Source organism: Rattus rattus, chromosome 10, assembly GCF_011064425.1.
Source record: "Rattus rattus isolate New Zealand chromosome 10, Rrattus_CSIRO_v1, whole genome shotgun sequence".
NCBI classification, from domain to species: domain Eukaryota; kingdom Metazoa; phylum Chordata; class Mammalia; order Rodentia; family Muridae; genus Rattus; species Rattus rattus.
This window is the reverse complement of record NC_046163.1, coordinates 33,982,833-33,998,841: the sequence shown is the minus strand read 5'-3', so window position 1 is coordinate 33,998,841 and position 16,009 is coordinate 33,982,833. Positions and strand designations below refer to the sequence as shown.

General features: G+C 43.2%; 1 protein-coding gene across 8 annotated transcripts in view; it reads left to right on the top strand.

Annotated features, from left to right (window-relative positions):
- The window catches only part of Cacna1e (calcium voltage-gated channel subunit alpha1 E), a 304,265-nt gene that overhangs the window by 147,647 nt on the left and 140,609 nt on the right, over positions 1–16,009 (top strand). For all 8 annotated transcript variants that reach the window (XM_032914636.1, XM_032914632.1, XM_032914633.1 and 5 more), the window contains one exon: positions 9,411–9,514. In XM_032914636.1, coding sequence (XP_032770527.1) covers positions 9,411–9,514 — 104 coding nt within the window. The remainder of the gene's footprint in view (positions 1–9,410; positions 9,515–16,009) is intronic.

The window sequence follows — 16,009 nt, the reverse complement described above, 5'->3', positions numbered from 1 at the left end:
TCCATGGCTGAGACCTCCTGTGTTTTTCCACTTCCACATTAACATACTTTTTGGTGTCCTTGTTCAGGTCGGATTTGGGCAGTCTTGTTGGCAAGACTTGATGGGTGTATCTTCTCCAAAATTTCTGGGAGACACAATCTCATAGCAAAATTCCTGTTCCTTGGGCTCTTCCTGCCCCCTCTTCTGAAGTAATCCCTGAGCCTTAGGTAAGGAGTTACGCTGTAGATGATCAGTTGGGTCTTGGGTCCACATCCCTGCATTTTGATCGGTTATGGTTTTCTGTAACGGTCTCTGTCTATTGCAAAGAGAAGTTTCCTTAATGAGGAGTGAGAACTGTACTTATCAGTGGTGATAAGGATAAACATTTAGAATGTAGCTAGGGATTATACTGGCTTAGTGGAATGGCAGTTGTAGGTTCTCCTCCAAGATCCATGACCCCATTAGCCCTAGGCAGTTAGCTATGTTTTCACTATTAGGCTTGGCAGGTTTGTGTTTAGCATATAGGGTGTAGATCAGAGTCAGGATATGCTATGCCTTTGGTTGAATGTCCAGCCCAAAGTAGATGCTTAACAAGAGGATGTCAAAACTACTTTTATCTCTTTAATTATATGAAACTTCAGGGTCTAAGACACAGGGCAGTATCCTAAGATGTTTGAGTGATTTTCTTAGTGTCCCAGATAGAGTATATGCCTTTGGACAAGTATGTGTGTTCTTGTGACCCTCAATGCCATTGACCCTATCACACCACACCTGGATGAACTAGAAAGTTTACTACAAGTAGTAAGCATACAAAGGGATTCTTTCTACCATTCTCAGATTGGGGAAATAATGACCATTACTGTTTGTTATCTGTACTCTGTTTCAGATGTGTGCCTCAAATAAATAGAAATGTTGGGTTATATATATATATATATATATATATATATATATATATATATATATATATAACTTTATGGCAAGGGAAGAACCAACATGGATTTCTACGAGGGCAGTTTCAGAAAGTATAACTCAATAGATGAGGAAAACCCTGGGAAGTATTAGATTAGAACCTGTGATGGAGAGCAAAGAGAAGCATATTGAGATGGAATGGGAATAGATTTCTCATGTGAACACCTACTGAAAGGACGGATTTTCCTTTAGATAATCATTGGGCACAGGAATTAGTGATAGTTTAGGACACTGATGATGTGCACCAGGCTTTTCATAAGTAAAGGGGACTAGCATTTAGACTCTGACTACCCCTAAATTCCACAGTGGCCAGTAGATGGGAAGAAGTGGTACCTTGTGCATCCTTGTTGCCCAATGCTACAGGTATGGGAAATCGATCTGTCATCACATCTTACAGAGCTCTTCTCATGTCTCAGTGATAAGCAGACATGTAGGTCTCCTGCATTCATTTATCACAGCATTAGTGGGAGTGAAATCTGAGCATGATTTCCAAAATGATGGCTTATGTCCTGGAGAAACAAAAACTCATGAACTCATGTTGTCCCCCTATTAACTAATTTATTTATTAATTTACATTGCAATTGAAGCCCCCTTTCCTCCCAGAACTCTTCATATATCCTCTTCTCCCCACCCCTCCCCTTCTCCTCTTAGAAGGGGGAGCCCCATCCCTGGATATCACCCTGGCACATCAAATCACTGCAGAACTAAGGACATATGCTTCCACTGAGACCAAGCAAGGCAACCCAGTTCTTATTGAAAGGCAGGAAGGTTTCCTGGGGCCACAAAACCCAAAGTTGATTGCCCTAGAGTTTTTTCAGGAAGCCAGCAAGGCTAACCAACGTCACCTAGGGTTTGGTACATAATTGTTAATTATCACAGATATCTTCCATGATAAATATGCCTTCTGTTCGGGATCTGGTGAGAAGGAAGAATGAAAGCCAAGGCAAATGATTATCCTGACGCTTTTTTCCTGGGTGTCTGCTCTTATATACTGTGCTGAATATTTGAGCTAGCTAAGTGTACCTGCGATATGTCAACAGAGATGCCATTTTGCAAGTGATCTATTTATTTCCAGAGATGGAAACTCATATGGTCCTGTGAAGCAGAAGAATGCTAGCAGATTTATAGTCTTTCATTAGTCAACACTATTATTGAGAGTCTCTTGTTTGTAGAGTAATATCCTTGGCATTGGTAGAAGTACATGCAGAAATATGAGATAAGGTTCTTTCTCCAAAAAGCAGTAAGCCCTAATGGGAAAGGAGGGACAATATGTAAAAGAGACAGAACAGCACACATTTAAAAAAGATCTATAAGTGAGTGTGACTAAATGCTGAAATATAGCACTTAATGCTGAATTTTCAATTGCAGGTGGGTTTTTTTTTCCTTCTGACTTAGCTTTCTTATAGATACCAAAGCCCTGGAGTACTATTTTCCTTTCCCATTGATTTGATGCACAGTGCTTACTCGGATATGGTGAATGAATATATGTGCTACTGTGAGGTGTACCTAATTGAATGAATATATGTGCTACTGTGAGGTGTACCTAATTGCTGAGGGAAATCCTGGACTGGTATGCTTAGGGAAAACCTTATGGATACTGAGGAGAGTCTCCAAGTATGAAAGGACCCCAGATCTGGTAGAACCAGGAATAGGGGAGGGAGCAAAAACAGAAAGACTCTTGGAGAACGGCAGATCTGTGTAGTGCAGGCTACCAATGAGAGTCCCCTATAGCCTGCTTCTTCTGGTCTTATATTGCCTTCCTTGCTACTGCTGATGCAACCATTGGTAGACTTACAATGATCATTTGTCTCCATTCCTTGGAATGTCTTTCTTTTGGTTAGCCATTAGGAACTTCTTCTTTCCAAATCCAGATGAAAGAAAAGTCTCCTCCAGACTTTGCTTGATATCATCACCCCTTCTCTCTGTTTAAATCGCAATATTCACAGTCTGACGTCGGCAGCCTTGACCTTGAGCAGAGGTGTCTTCCTCATGCCTTTAAACTTTATAGAGTCCCCAGATAAAATCTTGGGACAAGAATAATTCCATAGAAAATAATAATGGGACATGTGGCCATATGTAAGATTAAGTACCAAAAGGATATGTAGGCTAGGAGGGCTTTGCAGAGTGGTTTGGAAGTTAAGAGCCTAGTACTCTAGTTTTACTTGTGTATATATAAGGCTAAGCTGTATTCTTCCTGACAGTTACTGACAATGCAGGCCAATGGGGAGAAGTTAGCTGTATCAACCTCAGGTACCTTTGGCTGATCATACTCCACAGAGAGCCTTAATTATAGCAGTTCCTGGCTCAGGCAGGTGCTGCCCTGGGACTTGCTTGTGTGGACTTGGCATGTTTATGAAATCTGCTCTAGGGCCTGAGACAGAATGAGATAACTTGCCTCCTGGAACTCACTAGCAGCTTTCTGTCCTCTCTCCTTCCACCTGCCTTCCCATTCTCCTCCTTGCTGGGGACTGGGAGGATAGCTGGTGTTTTCCAATTATAGGATTCTATTTGTGTCTATTCTCCCTTAGAACAGAGGTTCTCAACCTTCCTAATGCTATAACCCTATAATATAGTTCTTCATGTTATAGTGGCCCCCAACCAGAAAATTATTTCGTTGCTACTTCATAACTGTAATTTGCTACTGTTATAAATTGTAATGTAAATATCTGATATGCATGATATTGGATATGTGACCCACAAAGGGATGACAACCCACAGGCTGAGAACCACTGCCTTAGAAGATGGCGACAGTATTGATTTCAGGCATTCTGATAATACTGGATAAAAAGAATCAGATGCTCAAGAAGCTGAGTCACTGTGGCCCTAGACTGTGGACATAGGTCCTTCAGTAATTTGCCTGTGTCCTCGAAGGAGTCATTATGCTTCTTGGGGCTTCGGTTTCCTCTAGAAAATGATAGATTGGGCCCTGTAAACTCATAATTTTCTTCCTGGTATTGCAGGAAAACAGCTTCAATAATACATGGGTGGGATTCAGAATATCCAACAGCTTGTAAACTACACTGTTCATTGTGTCATTTTCCTAAAACATGGGGTAGCAAAGGCATGCAGTGGCTCTGTTGATAGAAATGTCACAAAACAGCTGTGATTCAGGTGCTGTCACTCTGCTAAGGTTAGTCAAAGCCCTGGTGAGGACGGTATACAATGTTTCAAGTTAGGCTCCTTAGAAATTGACTTTGGGATGGAGGTGCTTGCAGAAGGGATTATAGAGGAACTGATACTAGGAGATCCCTGAAAGAATGGAAGAAAAGTAGCTAGGTTGGGGAAACTGAGGCAGAGATGTGCTCTCAGAAGTGTTAGTATCAGCTTTGTTCCATAGGCAGCTCCAAGTGTGGATGCATCACACGTGTGCTCCATCCAGCATGACAGAGGATGGACCATCAATGCTGCTTCAGTTCAGGCAGCTCTTGGCCATAGGTCCTTCCACTATCACCACAAGGGTATGAAGTTCATAGTGAGGCTGGTCTTTCAGCTAGGGACAGGCTTCTAAGAAGGGGCCAAGAATGAGGGCAGCATGAGAGCTATTTACAGCTAGCACCCTTAGCAGCTGGGGATGAGTATTCTTGTAGGTTCTGACTGACCAGGGGCAGCACAAACTGTCACACCCAGACCACTGATCCTATGCGTGGTTTAACATATGGAAGGGAACATTCACATGGCACTTCCTGGTGATGAGTCCTGTGTAATGGATAGTTAGAGAAGTCAAGACTTGGCTACATTTAAGAAAGGAAAATGGTAGCTAGAAGAGGCCCAAGGGCTATTGGATACTGCTGTAGTAATGAACATTTTGAAAAGATTTGTCTAAGAGGTAACCTGTGATGCTTTTTTAATGTTTCAGAATATCTACATGGCATTGGGCAGGAGGAGGTACTGCAAGACGGTATCATTCATTCAAAGAAGGCACCCTTTTACTTCTTGTATACCACACTTCACTTTCACTCATAGGATTCTTCCTCTAAGACAAATTGCCCCCTTTCTGTTGACCAGAGTGAACCCATCCCCTGCCTGAGTACCCCACGATCCCTTCATGATACCAGCCTCAATTGGAATTATACTTTTTGTGTATTTATCTGTTTATGTGGGTATTGCCTATATACTTCACGTTTCATGGTGGCCAAGACTGTGGCTGTTCTGCTGTTCAATTATCTTTCGAGGGAAGAATTTGCTCCTTAGCAAGTAGTTCATGAATGTGTAGGATGAAAATCATTTGAGTTCCAGAACAGAGCATCTAAGTCACTTGGAGTAAGATGGTGGCCCTCATGCTTGGTGTTAGGAGAAAGGGAGGGGCGAGGAGGAACAGTTACTGGGTGAGGAATAGTCTGCCTGGTTCAGGACCATGGCAGAAGGTCTTTGTTGAGAAATTGCATCTGTATTCACATTTCACAACTGTGTTCCTTTTCTTAGGAGTGGTTAGCATTGGCGGAGACAAATGGCCTGTCTCTTTTGGCAGGCTAGTAGCTGCTCCACCACCTTCCAACCTGAGCTATTAGTAATTAGTGAAATTGAAGATCTCTAATTAAGATGGAGCCCCGAGGCCAGAGGTTTTAGTCTGGAGCTGTTTTTATCTTTTCCATTTGGAAATTCTGGAGACATTTTCATTTGTCACAATTCAGGGATTCCCACTGGCATCTGCTAAGTGGAGGCCAGGAATGTGCTAATACCTGACAGAGATATGTAAAACCCTGACAGAGAATCCCCCCAAGTGGAAGCCAGTGCTTCACTTGGGGGTAGCCTTCTGCAGTCTGGTTTGGGTCTTCCAGCTAGAACTGCCTCAAACCTGGGAATGAGGTGTGCCCCAAAGACTGTTTCTAAAGAATTCAGAAATCTGTTCTTTCTTTCCCAACACTTTCAGCCATAAGTTTGTCATGGGTCATTCAGCCTTTCTGCTCAGAGCTGCTCTGAGAAGCAGGAGTATGACTGACAGGTGCTTAAGCACGCTTTCCATAGAGCCTGGTAGGACCTTGTAAGAGTTCTGAACGTACGTCCTCTGGTAGGAAGAATCATAGCGCTCCCTTAACTTTGCTCTTTTGCTCCAGTCTGGTTCCTCCTGCCCTACCTTCCTGCATCTCTCCCACCCCACCCCCGAGGATTAATGTGATAATTGCCATGTGTGCCTGTTTACACAGGGAGTGGGTGAGCTTTCCACCCTCAGGCAGGCAGGTTCCCAAAGAAACGCATTCCCACAATGTCAGGACTGGTACCCGCTGAGCACTCCTGTGCAGGTGGGCTGCCACCCCCAAACTTCTTTCTCTGTCTGTCACCACCTTTGTCATGTGCACATGTGCATGTGTGTGTCATTCAGTGAAGCGACAGGTGAGAAGGAGGAGGAATAGCTAGACTGGCATCAGGAGAAGGGCCAGACGGGGAAATTGTTGTGCATCGTAGTAGAGGACGGTGAGCCAAGGAAAGGCTCACTCTCTAATAGCTGTCACGTGGTAGGCATGTTAAGGCGCTCCAGAAAAAAGCAAATGGCCAAGGAGGAAAGGGTTCAGTAGGAGAATCAGCACCTACTCATTAGAGGCTGGGAAGGTCACGTGAAGCTGTTTGCAAGCTGGTGAAGCCAGCAGAAACCAGCAGAACCAGTATGCCTCCACCTAAATTGGGAGCTTTGGAAAAATGGAAGGTGATGATACAGGTCTTAGACCAAAGCCAGATAAAAACCACGAGTCTTTGAGAGGTCACTGGTACAAGTCTCAATGTCAAGTTCAGCTGGAGTTCTAATGTCCAAGGTCAGGAGAATAGCATCTGGCTGTAAAGGACAAACAATCCATGGGAGGTTTGAGCTTGTCATTTGAGTATGTGAAGCCAGTGACTCTACCTTTTCATTTCTGCATATACCCATCTAAGCCCTAGCAAGTGGGAGACATTTATAATCCAGTTTAAGTGTCTTCATACTTGGGCCTCTGATCCACAAGCAAATTTTCTCTGGGAATGATATATCATACAGACCAAGATTCGTCAGCCACCGGGACATCCCTCAGTCCAAAGTTCATCACTGTGGCCCATGTTCCATTGGTGTGAAATCAAGAAGCTGCTGTTCTCTAGGTAATGTTAATTGTAGGGAGGGACCTGATTCACAATAGGTTGCCCTTGGAGTTCTGGGTGGTGAAGCGTCTCCTATGAGGCTCTACCAGGGCAGGAACTAGCAGAATATATTTTAGAAGCTACCAGTCTCATGCATCAGGATTTAATCCCAAAGACCTTAGCACAGCGGTCTCATGTTCTTAAAGTTAAAAATAAGGTTTGAGCATCGTAACAGTCACAAACACAATGAAGAATGAAAGGGAAGTCTCCTACTTTTCTCCAGGCTGTGACCTCCCATCCCCTCTAGAGAGTCACCTGGACTGCGCAAGAGAATGGCCATACTCTGTGGCCCCACTGCCAATGGTATCAGGACGCACAATATCAGGATGCTTCATGCCTTCAGAGTTGTTGATGGCTTCATTTTTAAGTCTCAAAATATACACACTAAAATATAGACATCTCTCCTACACTGGACAATTTTAAGTTTTTAATAATGATGAATCAGAAGGAGATGTAAGCTCCATTTAGCATCTGAAAGAACCTTGCCATTTTGAAGGAGGGAATCGTGAGTGAAGTCCTTGGCTTGCCCACTTTCTGACGAGGAGTGTCCCCTTCATCTGTTGCCTATTGGACCACAATAAACATGTGAAGGGGTGGGAAGCCACCTGGCCAGAAAAGGTGGAGGAAGAAGGGCAAGGAGGAAACTGCTTGTTAGGAGTTGAGCATGGAGGTAATTCAGCGATGGCGTGAGTAATGGCGGGAGGGCACTGTCAAGCTTCTCTCTCCTGCAGGACTTTTAAGCTTTTCCTTAACCCCCAGAGCATCACATTGCTGGGACTGATGTTTTCACAGCTCTTTGTTTCCCCCTTCTCATCCTCTTCTTCCAGGAGGCCCCATTACTGAAATAGATGACATGTGTAGCAATTCAGAGAAAATTCCACAGATGGAGAAAGCATTACCAGGATGGATTTGTATTGGTCTATTTTTAACAAGCCAGTCATCTTATTCAAAGTGTGGCCATTTATTAATTAATTACCTCTGTGTGTGCCAAAGTCTTTATCACATGCCAGATATTAAAATATTCAGATAGTTAAAAGTAAACCCCAAGCATTCTCAGCCAACTCTGGCTGGACCAGTGCTGTTTGTCATGTGTGTTTTCTAGAGGTATTAACAAGGCCATTTCAGACTCTTAGTCAATGAGGGAGATTCTCATATCCCTTTGTCTCATAGAATATATTCTCTGATGTACTGATAGATTTTCCTTGAAAAAGAAGGTTTTACCACCAAGATTGTTAATGAAATGGCATAGTAAAGCAAGCGATGTATCTTTCCAATGTTCTAACTAGCTGTGAGACATAGATTATCTGATGCTTGGCTAACTTTCTCTGGTTACCAAACCCAGTTTCCACAAACTGCCATCCTTGCCTTCTACAAATCATGGCAATGCAGAGTACACAGAAAACACAGTGTTTTATATCGTTATGTAGGTCTCATTCTGTAGCTGCCCTAGCTGCCCTTCAACCATAGCCAGTGGGAGATCAGAGATACCTCAAAAGCCACAGCTTCAACACTGGCACTGCCGATATTGACACTTTTTTGGGCAGCTAAGCTCTGATCCAGGTGCTTGGTATAAACTTAGTCCCTGCTGCCAAAGAGCACTGAAGAGGACTAGTGTAACCATAAAGCAAATGGATTGTACTCATCTGGAGCCGCTGGTGAACCACTGAAGTCAATGAGGCTTTAAAGAATATTTGAGTTCCCATGATCATGAAGACAGGCCGAGCTAGCTCTGTGGCGATCATCAGTCTCTTCCTTAGCTCACAGCAAGGATCATGCCACAGTCATCTCGGTCACACCCACCTGCCCTGTCCCTCACACCTCGATTGGCTCTCAGCCTCTGGTTCTGTTGCATCTTCTTTCTGATAATGAGGCATGGCTTGCTGAGATTTGCCCTGTGTCCTCTCTACTTCCAGCTACTTAATTCCTTCTAAGCAGTCCTACTAAGGGCTTTGCTAACACCCACGGGATAGGGTGATGAGTGCAGCCTGCCCTTGCGCTTTTACTATCTGGCTAGCTTATGAGTGCAAAGGTTGAGAATAAATGTTACCAAGAGTTATAAAGCCAATTCACCTTTTTATAACCTTGGGAAAAAATTGGCCTTTTTCCATTCAGTTTTCATTTCTTCTAAGTAAGGGTGTTAGAATTCTCCCATTTGGGATATTATAGAGATGCTGATGTGACCTTCACTAGGCACAAGGTAAAGTCGTCTTACAATAAAGTGGAGCGGGGATGGAGGTAAGATAATGTTGAACTGTATCACACTATGATTGTTACATCATCCACTGTATGAAACTGCTGGGATGTAGGCCTTGCTCCTGGGATGACTTTAAATATTAAGAAACCATTTTTCTTTCCTTCAGACCAATGATGCCTTAGGAGCCACCTGGAACTGGCTGTACTTCATCCCCCTCATCATCATCGGATCCTTCTTTGTTCTCAACCTTGTCCTGGGCGTGCTTTCCGGGTAAGCCAGATGTTTCTTTCTCCTTTTGTGAGCTGCTAGCTGGGGGCTAATGCCTCTTGACTGAGGACAGATTCACTCACTCAGCCATCACTTCGAAGGCACTGGACAGTCCCTTGTGCCAGTGTTGTTCCAGATGCATCAGTGCAGTAACAGGTGATTGTTTTAATCATCTCAACTATTTTTAGACATTAAAATAATCTATGTGTGAGTTCATTTAACCATCCATATCTCCATTTAATAACTATGTTAAGCACTCTGCTGGTTACTGTAGATATGTAGTTAAGGAAGATAGAACAATGCTTGCTTTTCAGTATATCAGGCATGGCATCTCATGTTTGTGACTCAGATTCATTTATACCAATTCATATTCCCGGTGTCTAACATATTCTGCAGGGATGCTCTTGCCATTTGAAGTGGGGAGTACAGAGTTTGTTTTTACTGACCAGTGTGAAATATAATAATTTGTTTGGGAGAAGGGACAAATCTGTGCAGTTTAAAGTCATACAAGATGGTTTCAAACTGGCCTGGGAATTGCATGGGGTATGAGGTATGTCTTAGAATAACACAGGATAACAGAGTACACGGAGATAAATGCTCTCGTGAAGATGGAGAAATGGGACATTGCATGGAGTGTAAAAAGGCTAAAGTGTAATATTTTAAGATGACGCAGTCTAGTGAAATATTTTATAAAACACTACATTTTACAAAACAAAGTTGAGGTGATGGTGATGGTGATGATGGCAATAATGATGATTTTGTCGATTGGTATGAGTTCTTCGAATGATAGACTTTCTGTTTACACATAGCAGATTGATACAGGTTGGTGACTTTTGAGAAAGTCTATGAATACAGGAAATGCACACTAAGAAGGTCCAAGAACAAAGAAACTGAGAGGCATGATAGCAGATGAGAACATGAACAAAACTTTTTTTTATATACAACAAAGGGTTAATGCCACAATAGCTGTTAAAGCTGAAGTTTAAGTGCCTCCAAGGGAGAATGTTAATAAACAGGCAGACCGATTCCTCTTCTGAGCCTAAGAAAGGGTTGGAAATTAGAAACAGCAAATATTCCTGAGAGTTAGAGTATTCATGCTATTAAAAACAGAAGATTGATTAAAAGTCATACTACCCGATCAGTCTCTAGCTAATACTGGCGAGTATCTGCCCCACTTATACACCCCTGGACACATTAGGGGACCTATTCCCTCTGGGGTTTAAGCCATCAGTGGTTGGACTGGTGATACCCGCTACATCTTACGGTGGTCTTGACATTGTCATGGAAACAAGAGGCCTAAGTGACAGTCTCCAAGCTGAATGTCAGTTCCCCAGCCTACTTCTGTTTTCTCAGAAAAGCAGCAATCTGGCAATAGTTTAGAGGTTTCTTCTGAGGGGATTCTGTCTTAAAGGAAAAATGATCTGTGTATTTGGCAGTCTGGTAAGGTTAGAGAAACAGGTTCCATTCCATCACCCCTAGTCACGTTCACTATGTTCATTCCCATGACTATCGTGATAAACATCACAATCCAGGTAGCATAAATTGGACAGGCATTTAATTCCCTGGTAGTTTTTGAGTTACAAGCTCAAAGATATGACAGGCCGGTGCTCCCTCCAAGGGCTGGGGAGGAGAGTCATTTCTTCTTCTCCCAGCTTTGGTAGATCCAGGCATTTCTTGGATTATCATCATGCCTTCGCGTCACTCTGGTCTCTGCTTCAGGGCTCACATGACCTCTCCTTCTCCCGAGTTTGTCACCTCGCTCAGTCTTGCTCTTATAAGGATACTTGTGATTTGATTTAGATTCACTGGATAATCTAGTTTGATCTCATCTTCTGAATACACTTAACTTTGCCGTATCTGCAGACTCTTTTTCCAAATAAGGTAACACTCAGGAGTTTCTGGAATTAGAACATGAATGGTCTTTTGAAGCTGGTTTCCACTCACCCACTGCACTGACACACCGCAAGCCCCAGCCGAGGATGTGTAGTTTCCACCGCCTTGCTCATAAGCTGTGAGCACACAGTCAGGGATCATCATCATTTGAGGAAAACGCCCAGTGTGGAAGTCTCTCAGCAACATAATAAGTACACAAGAGACTTGAGGGACTGGGAACAGCTCAGGTAGTAAAAGATAATTTCAAAGCTCATGTTTGATACTAGCAGAGATAGAGAAATAATTTCATATGTGAAATAATAGCTTATTACAAAAGGGTGTGGAAGTGAAGAAGAGCTGTGGGAACTCTACGTAACATGTACTCTTGGGAAAGGAGTACAAAGATGAGTCTATAGAAACAGGTAATCAAACCAGAAAGATAGTAAAGTTGGAGTGTGAAATTAAGTATACCACTTAGGAAATGGGGTTGGGGAAGAAACAGAGAGACAGAGAAGCACATACAGAGAGAGAAAAGAGAAGAGGGAGGGGCAGAGGGAGGGCGGGGGAGGGAGGTGGAGAGAGAGAGAGAGAGAGAGAGAGAGAGAGAGAGAGAGAGAGAGAGAGAGAGAGAGAGAACTAATTGACTAATTGACTCAAAGAGCAAGGGATGGTGACAGGCACTTGTAACCCCAGACCCCAGTACTTGAGAAGCAGAAGCAGGAAAAAAAATCATATCCTGAGCCACATGATAAGACCTTGTTTCAAAATATTTACAATTGATCCAACATTTTAGTAAGGAAGTTTAATAAAGAGAACAATGAAACAGGAAGAAAGAATTAACATAGAAAAATATGAGAGAAGTTTCCAGAACAAAAGTCTCACCATTGCCAGATTCAAATAAGACGTTTGACTCGTGTGCAAAGATGTTATTTCTGGTGTATTTCTTGACAGTGGGCAGTGGGGTGTCCCAAGCTGAGAGTTTAGATAGGTAAATTGTTGGATGAGGCCCCTAGCGTGTGCTGTAGCAATTAAGAGCAACGGATACGGTGTACACATGGACTAAAGGGTATCTTCAGTGAAAACAAGGAGACGATGTGATAAGTCATCAAATTTGTATATGTATAAAGCACACAGTTAGTTGGTAAGATACGTTTAAGTGAAAAATTATGCCTTTGGCAATATTGTAGTAGCTTGTGGGATCAGGTGGTAGAATGCAGATGAACCATTAAAATATCTGAGTGGGAAAAGTACACTCGATAAAGGGAAACCACACCAAGGTAACTCACCGTGAACTTCAGACTGTCAGAGAAAAGAATGTTCAGGAAGCTTCTAACCATTGGGTCTATGGTTAATGTTTGCTTATAAAGAATCAGGATGCTAGTGAGCCTCTCAGTGGCAACCCTGAAAATCAGAAAGCAATATAGAAGTTCCTACCAGAAAAACGACTTTCAAGATCAAATGTTCTACCCACCCAGAGTTCCGGTTACCTGTATGCACAGAATATGGACACTGTCAAGTACCTTTTGGGGAAAATTTTGATAAAGAACACGAGTCACTAAGAATAAGGAAGCAAGTGAGTAAGCAAGGCATGGAGCTGGAGCGATGGCTTAGAGGTTGAGAGAGGACCATGTGGCAGTTCACCAATATCTCTAAACTCCAATCCCAAGGGATCTGACATCCGCAGGCTCTGCACACGCACGCACACGCACACGCACACACACACACAAAATCATGTATTCACTCTCTCTCTAGGCATCTCTGTGTCTCCTCTCTCCACCCCACCACCCCAACATAAGCACTTAATTGCACAGTAGACACACGTATTACTTCTAAAGAAGTAGAAACACAGCAAGTCCCCTGTGGAGCTCAGCTGCCTACCTGGTTTTCATCGTTGACGCTGATACCTGTGCTAGCCTCTCGCCGTGTTGCAATTGTCTTCATAAGGTTGGGCGAGGCCAAGCATGGGGACGGGAATAGGGTATCAGAGACCAAAATCTTAGGTTCCACAGTCAGCAAATCATTAAGCAGTTTCTGAAATTGAAAGATAAAGAAATAGCAGTGCCTTAACTATAACATTTAAAAAATTTGAAACCAGAAGAAACAGAAGAGTTGAAAGTGGCTGCCTCTGGAGAGGGAGATTCTGGAGTTGGGGAAGGTGAGAGAGAGGGCTGCTATTTTTTCATCCCGATCCTTTCAAAAACTGCTTGACTTTTAAAGTTCTAGACGCACTTCTTTGAGAAAAATGAAAACCTTAAGTTTTGAAGTAAAATGATCACAAAACGAGTAGGATGGACAGATGGACTAAGGATATCTATCTAGTGCCAGCATGGGAGGACTGACATGGAGGGCACAGACACAGGATGATCAACAAGGAAGCAATTGTGCCAGTCCAACTGGGCCACACTAAGAAACATGGCAGAAGTCTGTAAAATGGTCAAGGAGAAGAAATGGTGGACACTGGGGAGGAGTTCGTGACAGTCTGTGGCTATCAGAAGATGCCATGCTACTGGTCTGGCTGATGCCTCTTTACTACCTCAAACCTAAGAAGTGGTGTTGGCAGCTGGCAGCAGCTGGTGTGAATAAAACCTGACATTTAAAGGAGCGCTAACAAGAGGGACCTTACAAGCTGAGGCTGAACTACTTTTGCCCTGGTTTCGTGTCTGTGTCCTGGTGCTGCACACATTGCTCAGCGTTGGAGGATTTCCACTGGTGTCTACAGAGAGCTCGGAACCACTGGGTCCTGTGGATACGAGGTGTCATGGCCTTTCTCTGCTGCCTGATCCATGAGCCCTGGTCTCCTTGGAGTGGGGCTTTGTTTGGCATTCACAGGTTGAACCACCTGGGATATAGCATTGAACATTTTGTCTCCAGGAACAGGCTTCTGTGACCTGTGAGAATGCTGAATGTTATATGTCAGTGTGATTCCAGCAGTGGAGAAACAGCAATTTCTGTATAAAGAAGGAAGATACACCTGCCTCCCTGCACTGAGTAAGAGTCCCCTGGGCATCAAGTATGGCAATGACTGAAAGCCCCATCCCCAGAGGTTGTGACACTGATGAAAATCTGTGAGGTGTGTTTGTTGGCTTCATATTTAAAAAGGAAAGATGGATAGAAGCATCGTAGCATTTTTACGTGTCTCAGAGGAAATAGGATTTGATGAAAACCATTAGCTTAGGCTTGAAGAGAAGCAGAGCTTCCTGTCTCCATGGCAACAAACTAGGGCTGCATAAGCACATCCTGAAGTGCTGTCAGGGGCTACAGGGCAGAAAGCTCACACAAACAGAAAATGACCCTGAGCTATTCCAGCATCTCCACCTATCGCTTCCAGGGCTTGTGAGAGAGGGAGATAAGTGTAGGGGACAATTGTGCTATCTCCAAATAGGGCCATGGAAGTTAGGCCTAGGACTACTTACAGATACACTGGGGAGCATTGAGAAGCCTCCCGTATGTAAAATGCCATGTAGTTTTCAAGGCACCTTGCTTCCAAGATCTTATTCATTTCTTGCCACAGCTCGGTATAGGCACACAACATCTTTAAAGACGGAGAGAGGAGCTGAAGAACTGATCTCTAACAAGTTCTTGGCAGAGGTCACAGTTGCTCAAACGCTGGGTAGGTGCTTTTCTTATTATCTCAGGTGGCCTTCAGAAAGGCTTCCCAGAACGTTGCCCCAGCCACAGTAGAAAGTGTAGGCTCAAAATTTAATGTGTACATGCACTGGTCACATGCTTTTTCTTAACACACTGGTCTTTATGTATGCAATGTAACCCTGTGCACATGAAGAAGATACCAAGACCTGCTGGCAAGACCTTTCTGCTCGAAGGACTGATGGAAAGAGGTGAACTGTTAATATGAGAGGAAGGGTTCTTCTGGTTGCAACTCTTCAATGACTGGAGTAGCTCCCATAGCAAGCCAAAGGGTTGGTGCCTACCTTGCGACCATCTCATTTGCTGGCTGGGTTTGACAGTTCGATGCCATTCATCAAATATTTGTTTAGTGTTTGCTGCACAAAAGACACCATGTTCTTGGGTTGCAAAGATGAATAAGACAAGGTGATTGTAGATTAACGAAGGAAATAATTTAGGACATCTAGTTGATTGATGTTCCCAGGATTCGTTCTTTCAAAGTGTGCCTGAGCTGCATAAAATTGCATTTCCTCCAGTTACTCGTCCATTTCTGCTGTCCCTCTTCAGGTATTATACCCCTCCCCCATCGTCAAGGCACCTTTATCATTAAACTTCTGACAACAAAGCAAAGCAAAAATAAAAGTCGTGTAATGGGGTCTTAAGTTCTAGTAGCTTAGGATTCAAATTTTTTGTGAAACTAATTACTTAAGATTTATATATGTAGGCTCTATAGTTTTAAGTACAAGTAATTTTGCAAGGAATTATTGAGGACATATAGATGAGTAAGACCTGTACCTTGGTCTTGGTCATAGAAACAGACTAACTGATGTGTCTTCACCTTGGATCTCCTGACTCATCTGTCCTTGAACATTAGGAGGTAGGAACTGAACATTTTCTGTGTCTGACCGGAGACAGAAATAGTTGCTGATCTTATAAAATAAATTATCCACACCAAGCTCAGCAGTGCAGATGAGCTCCTGAGGCGTACTGGTAGATATTAAT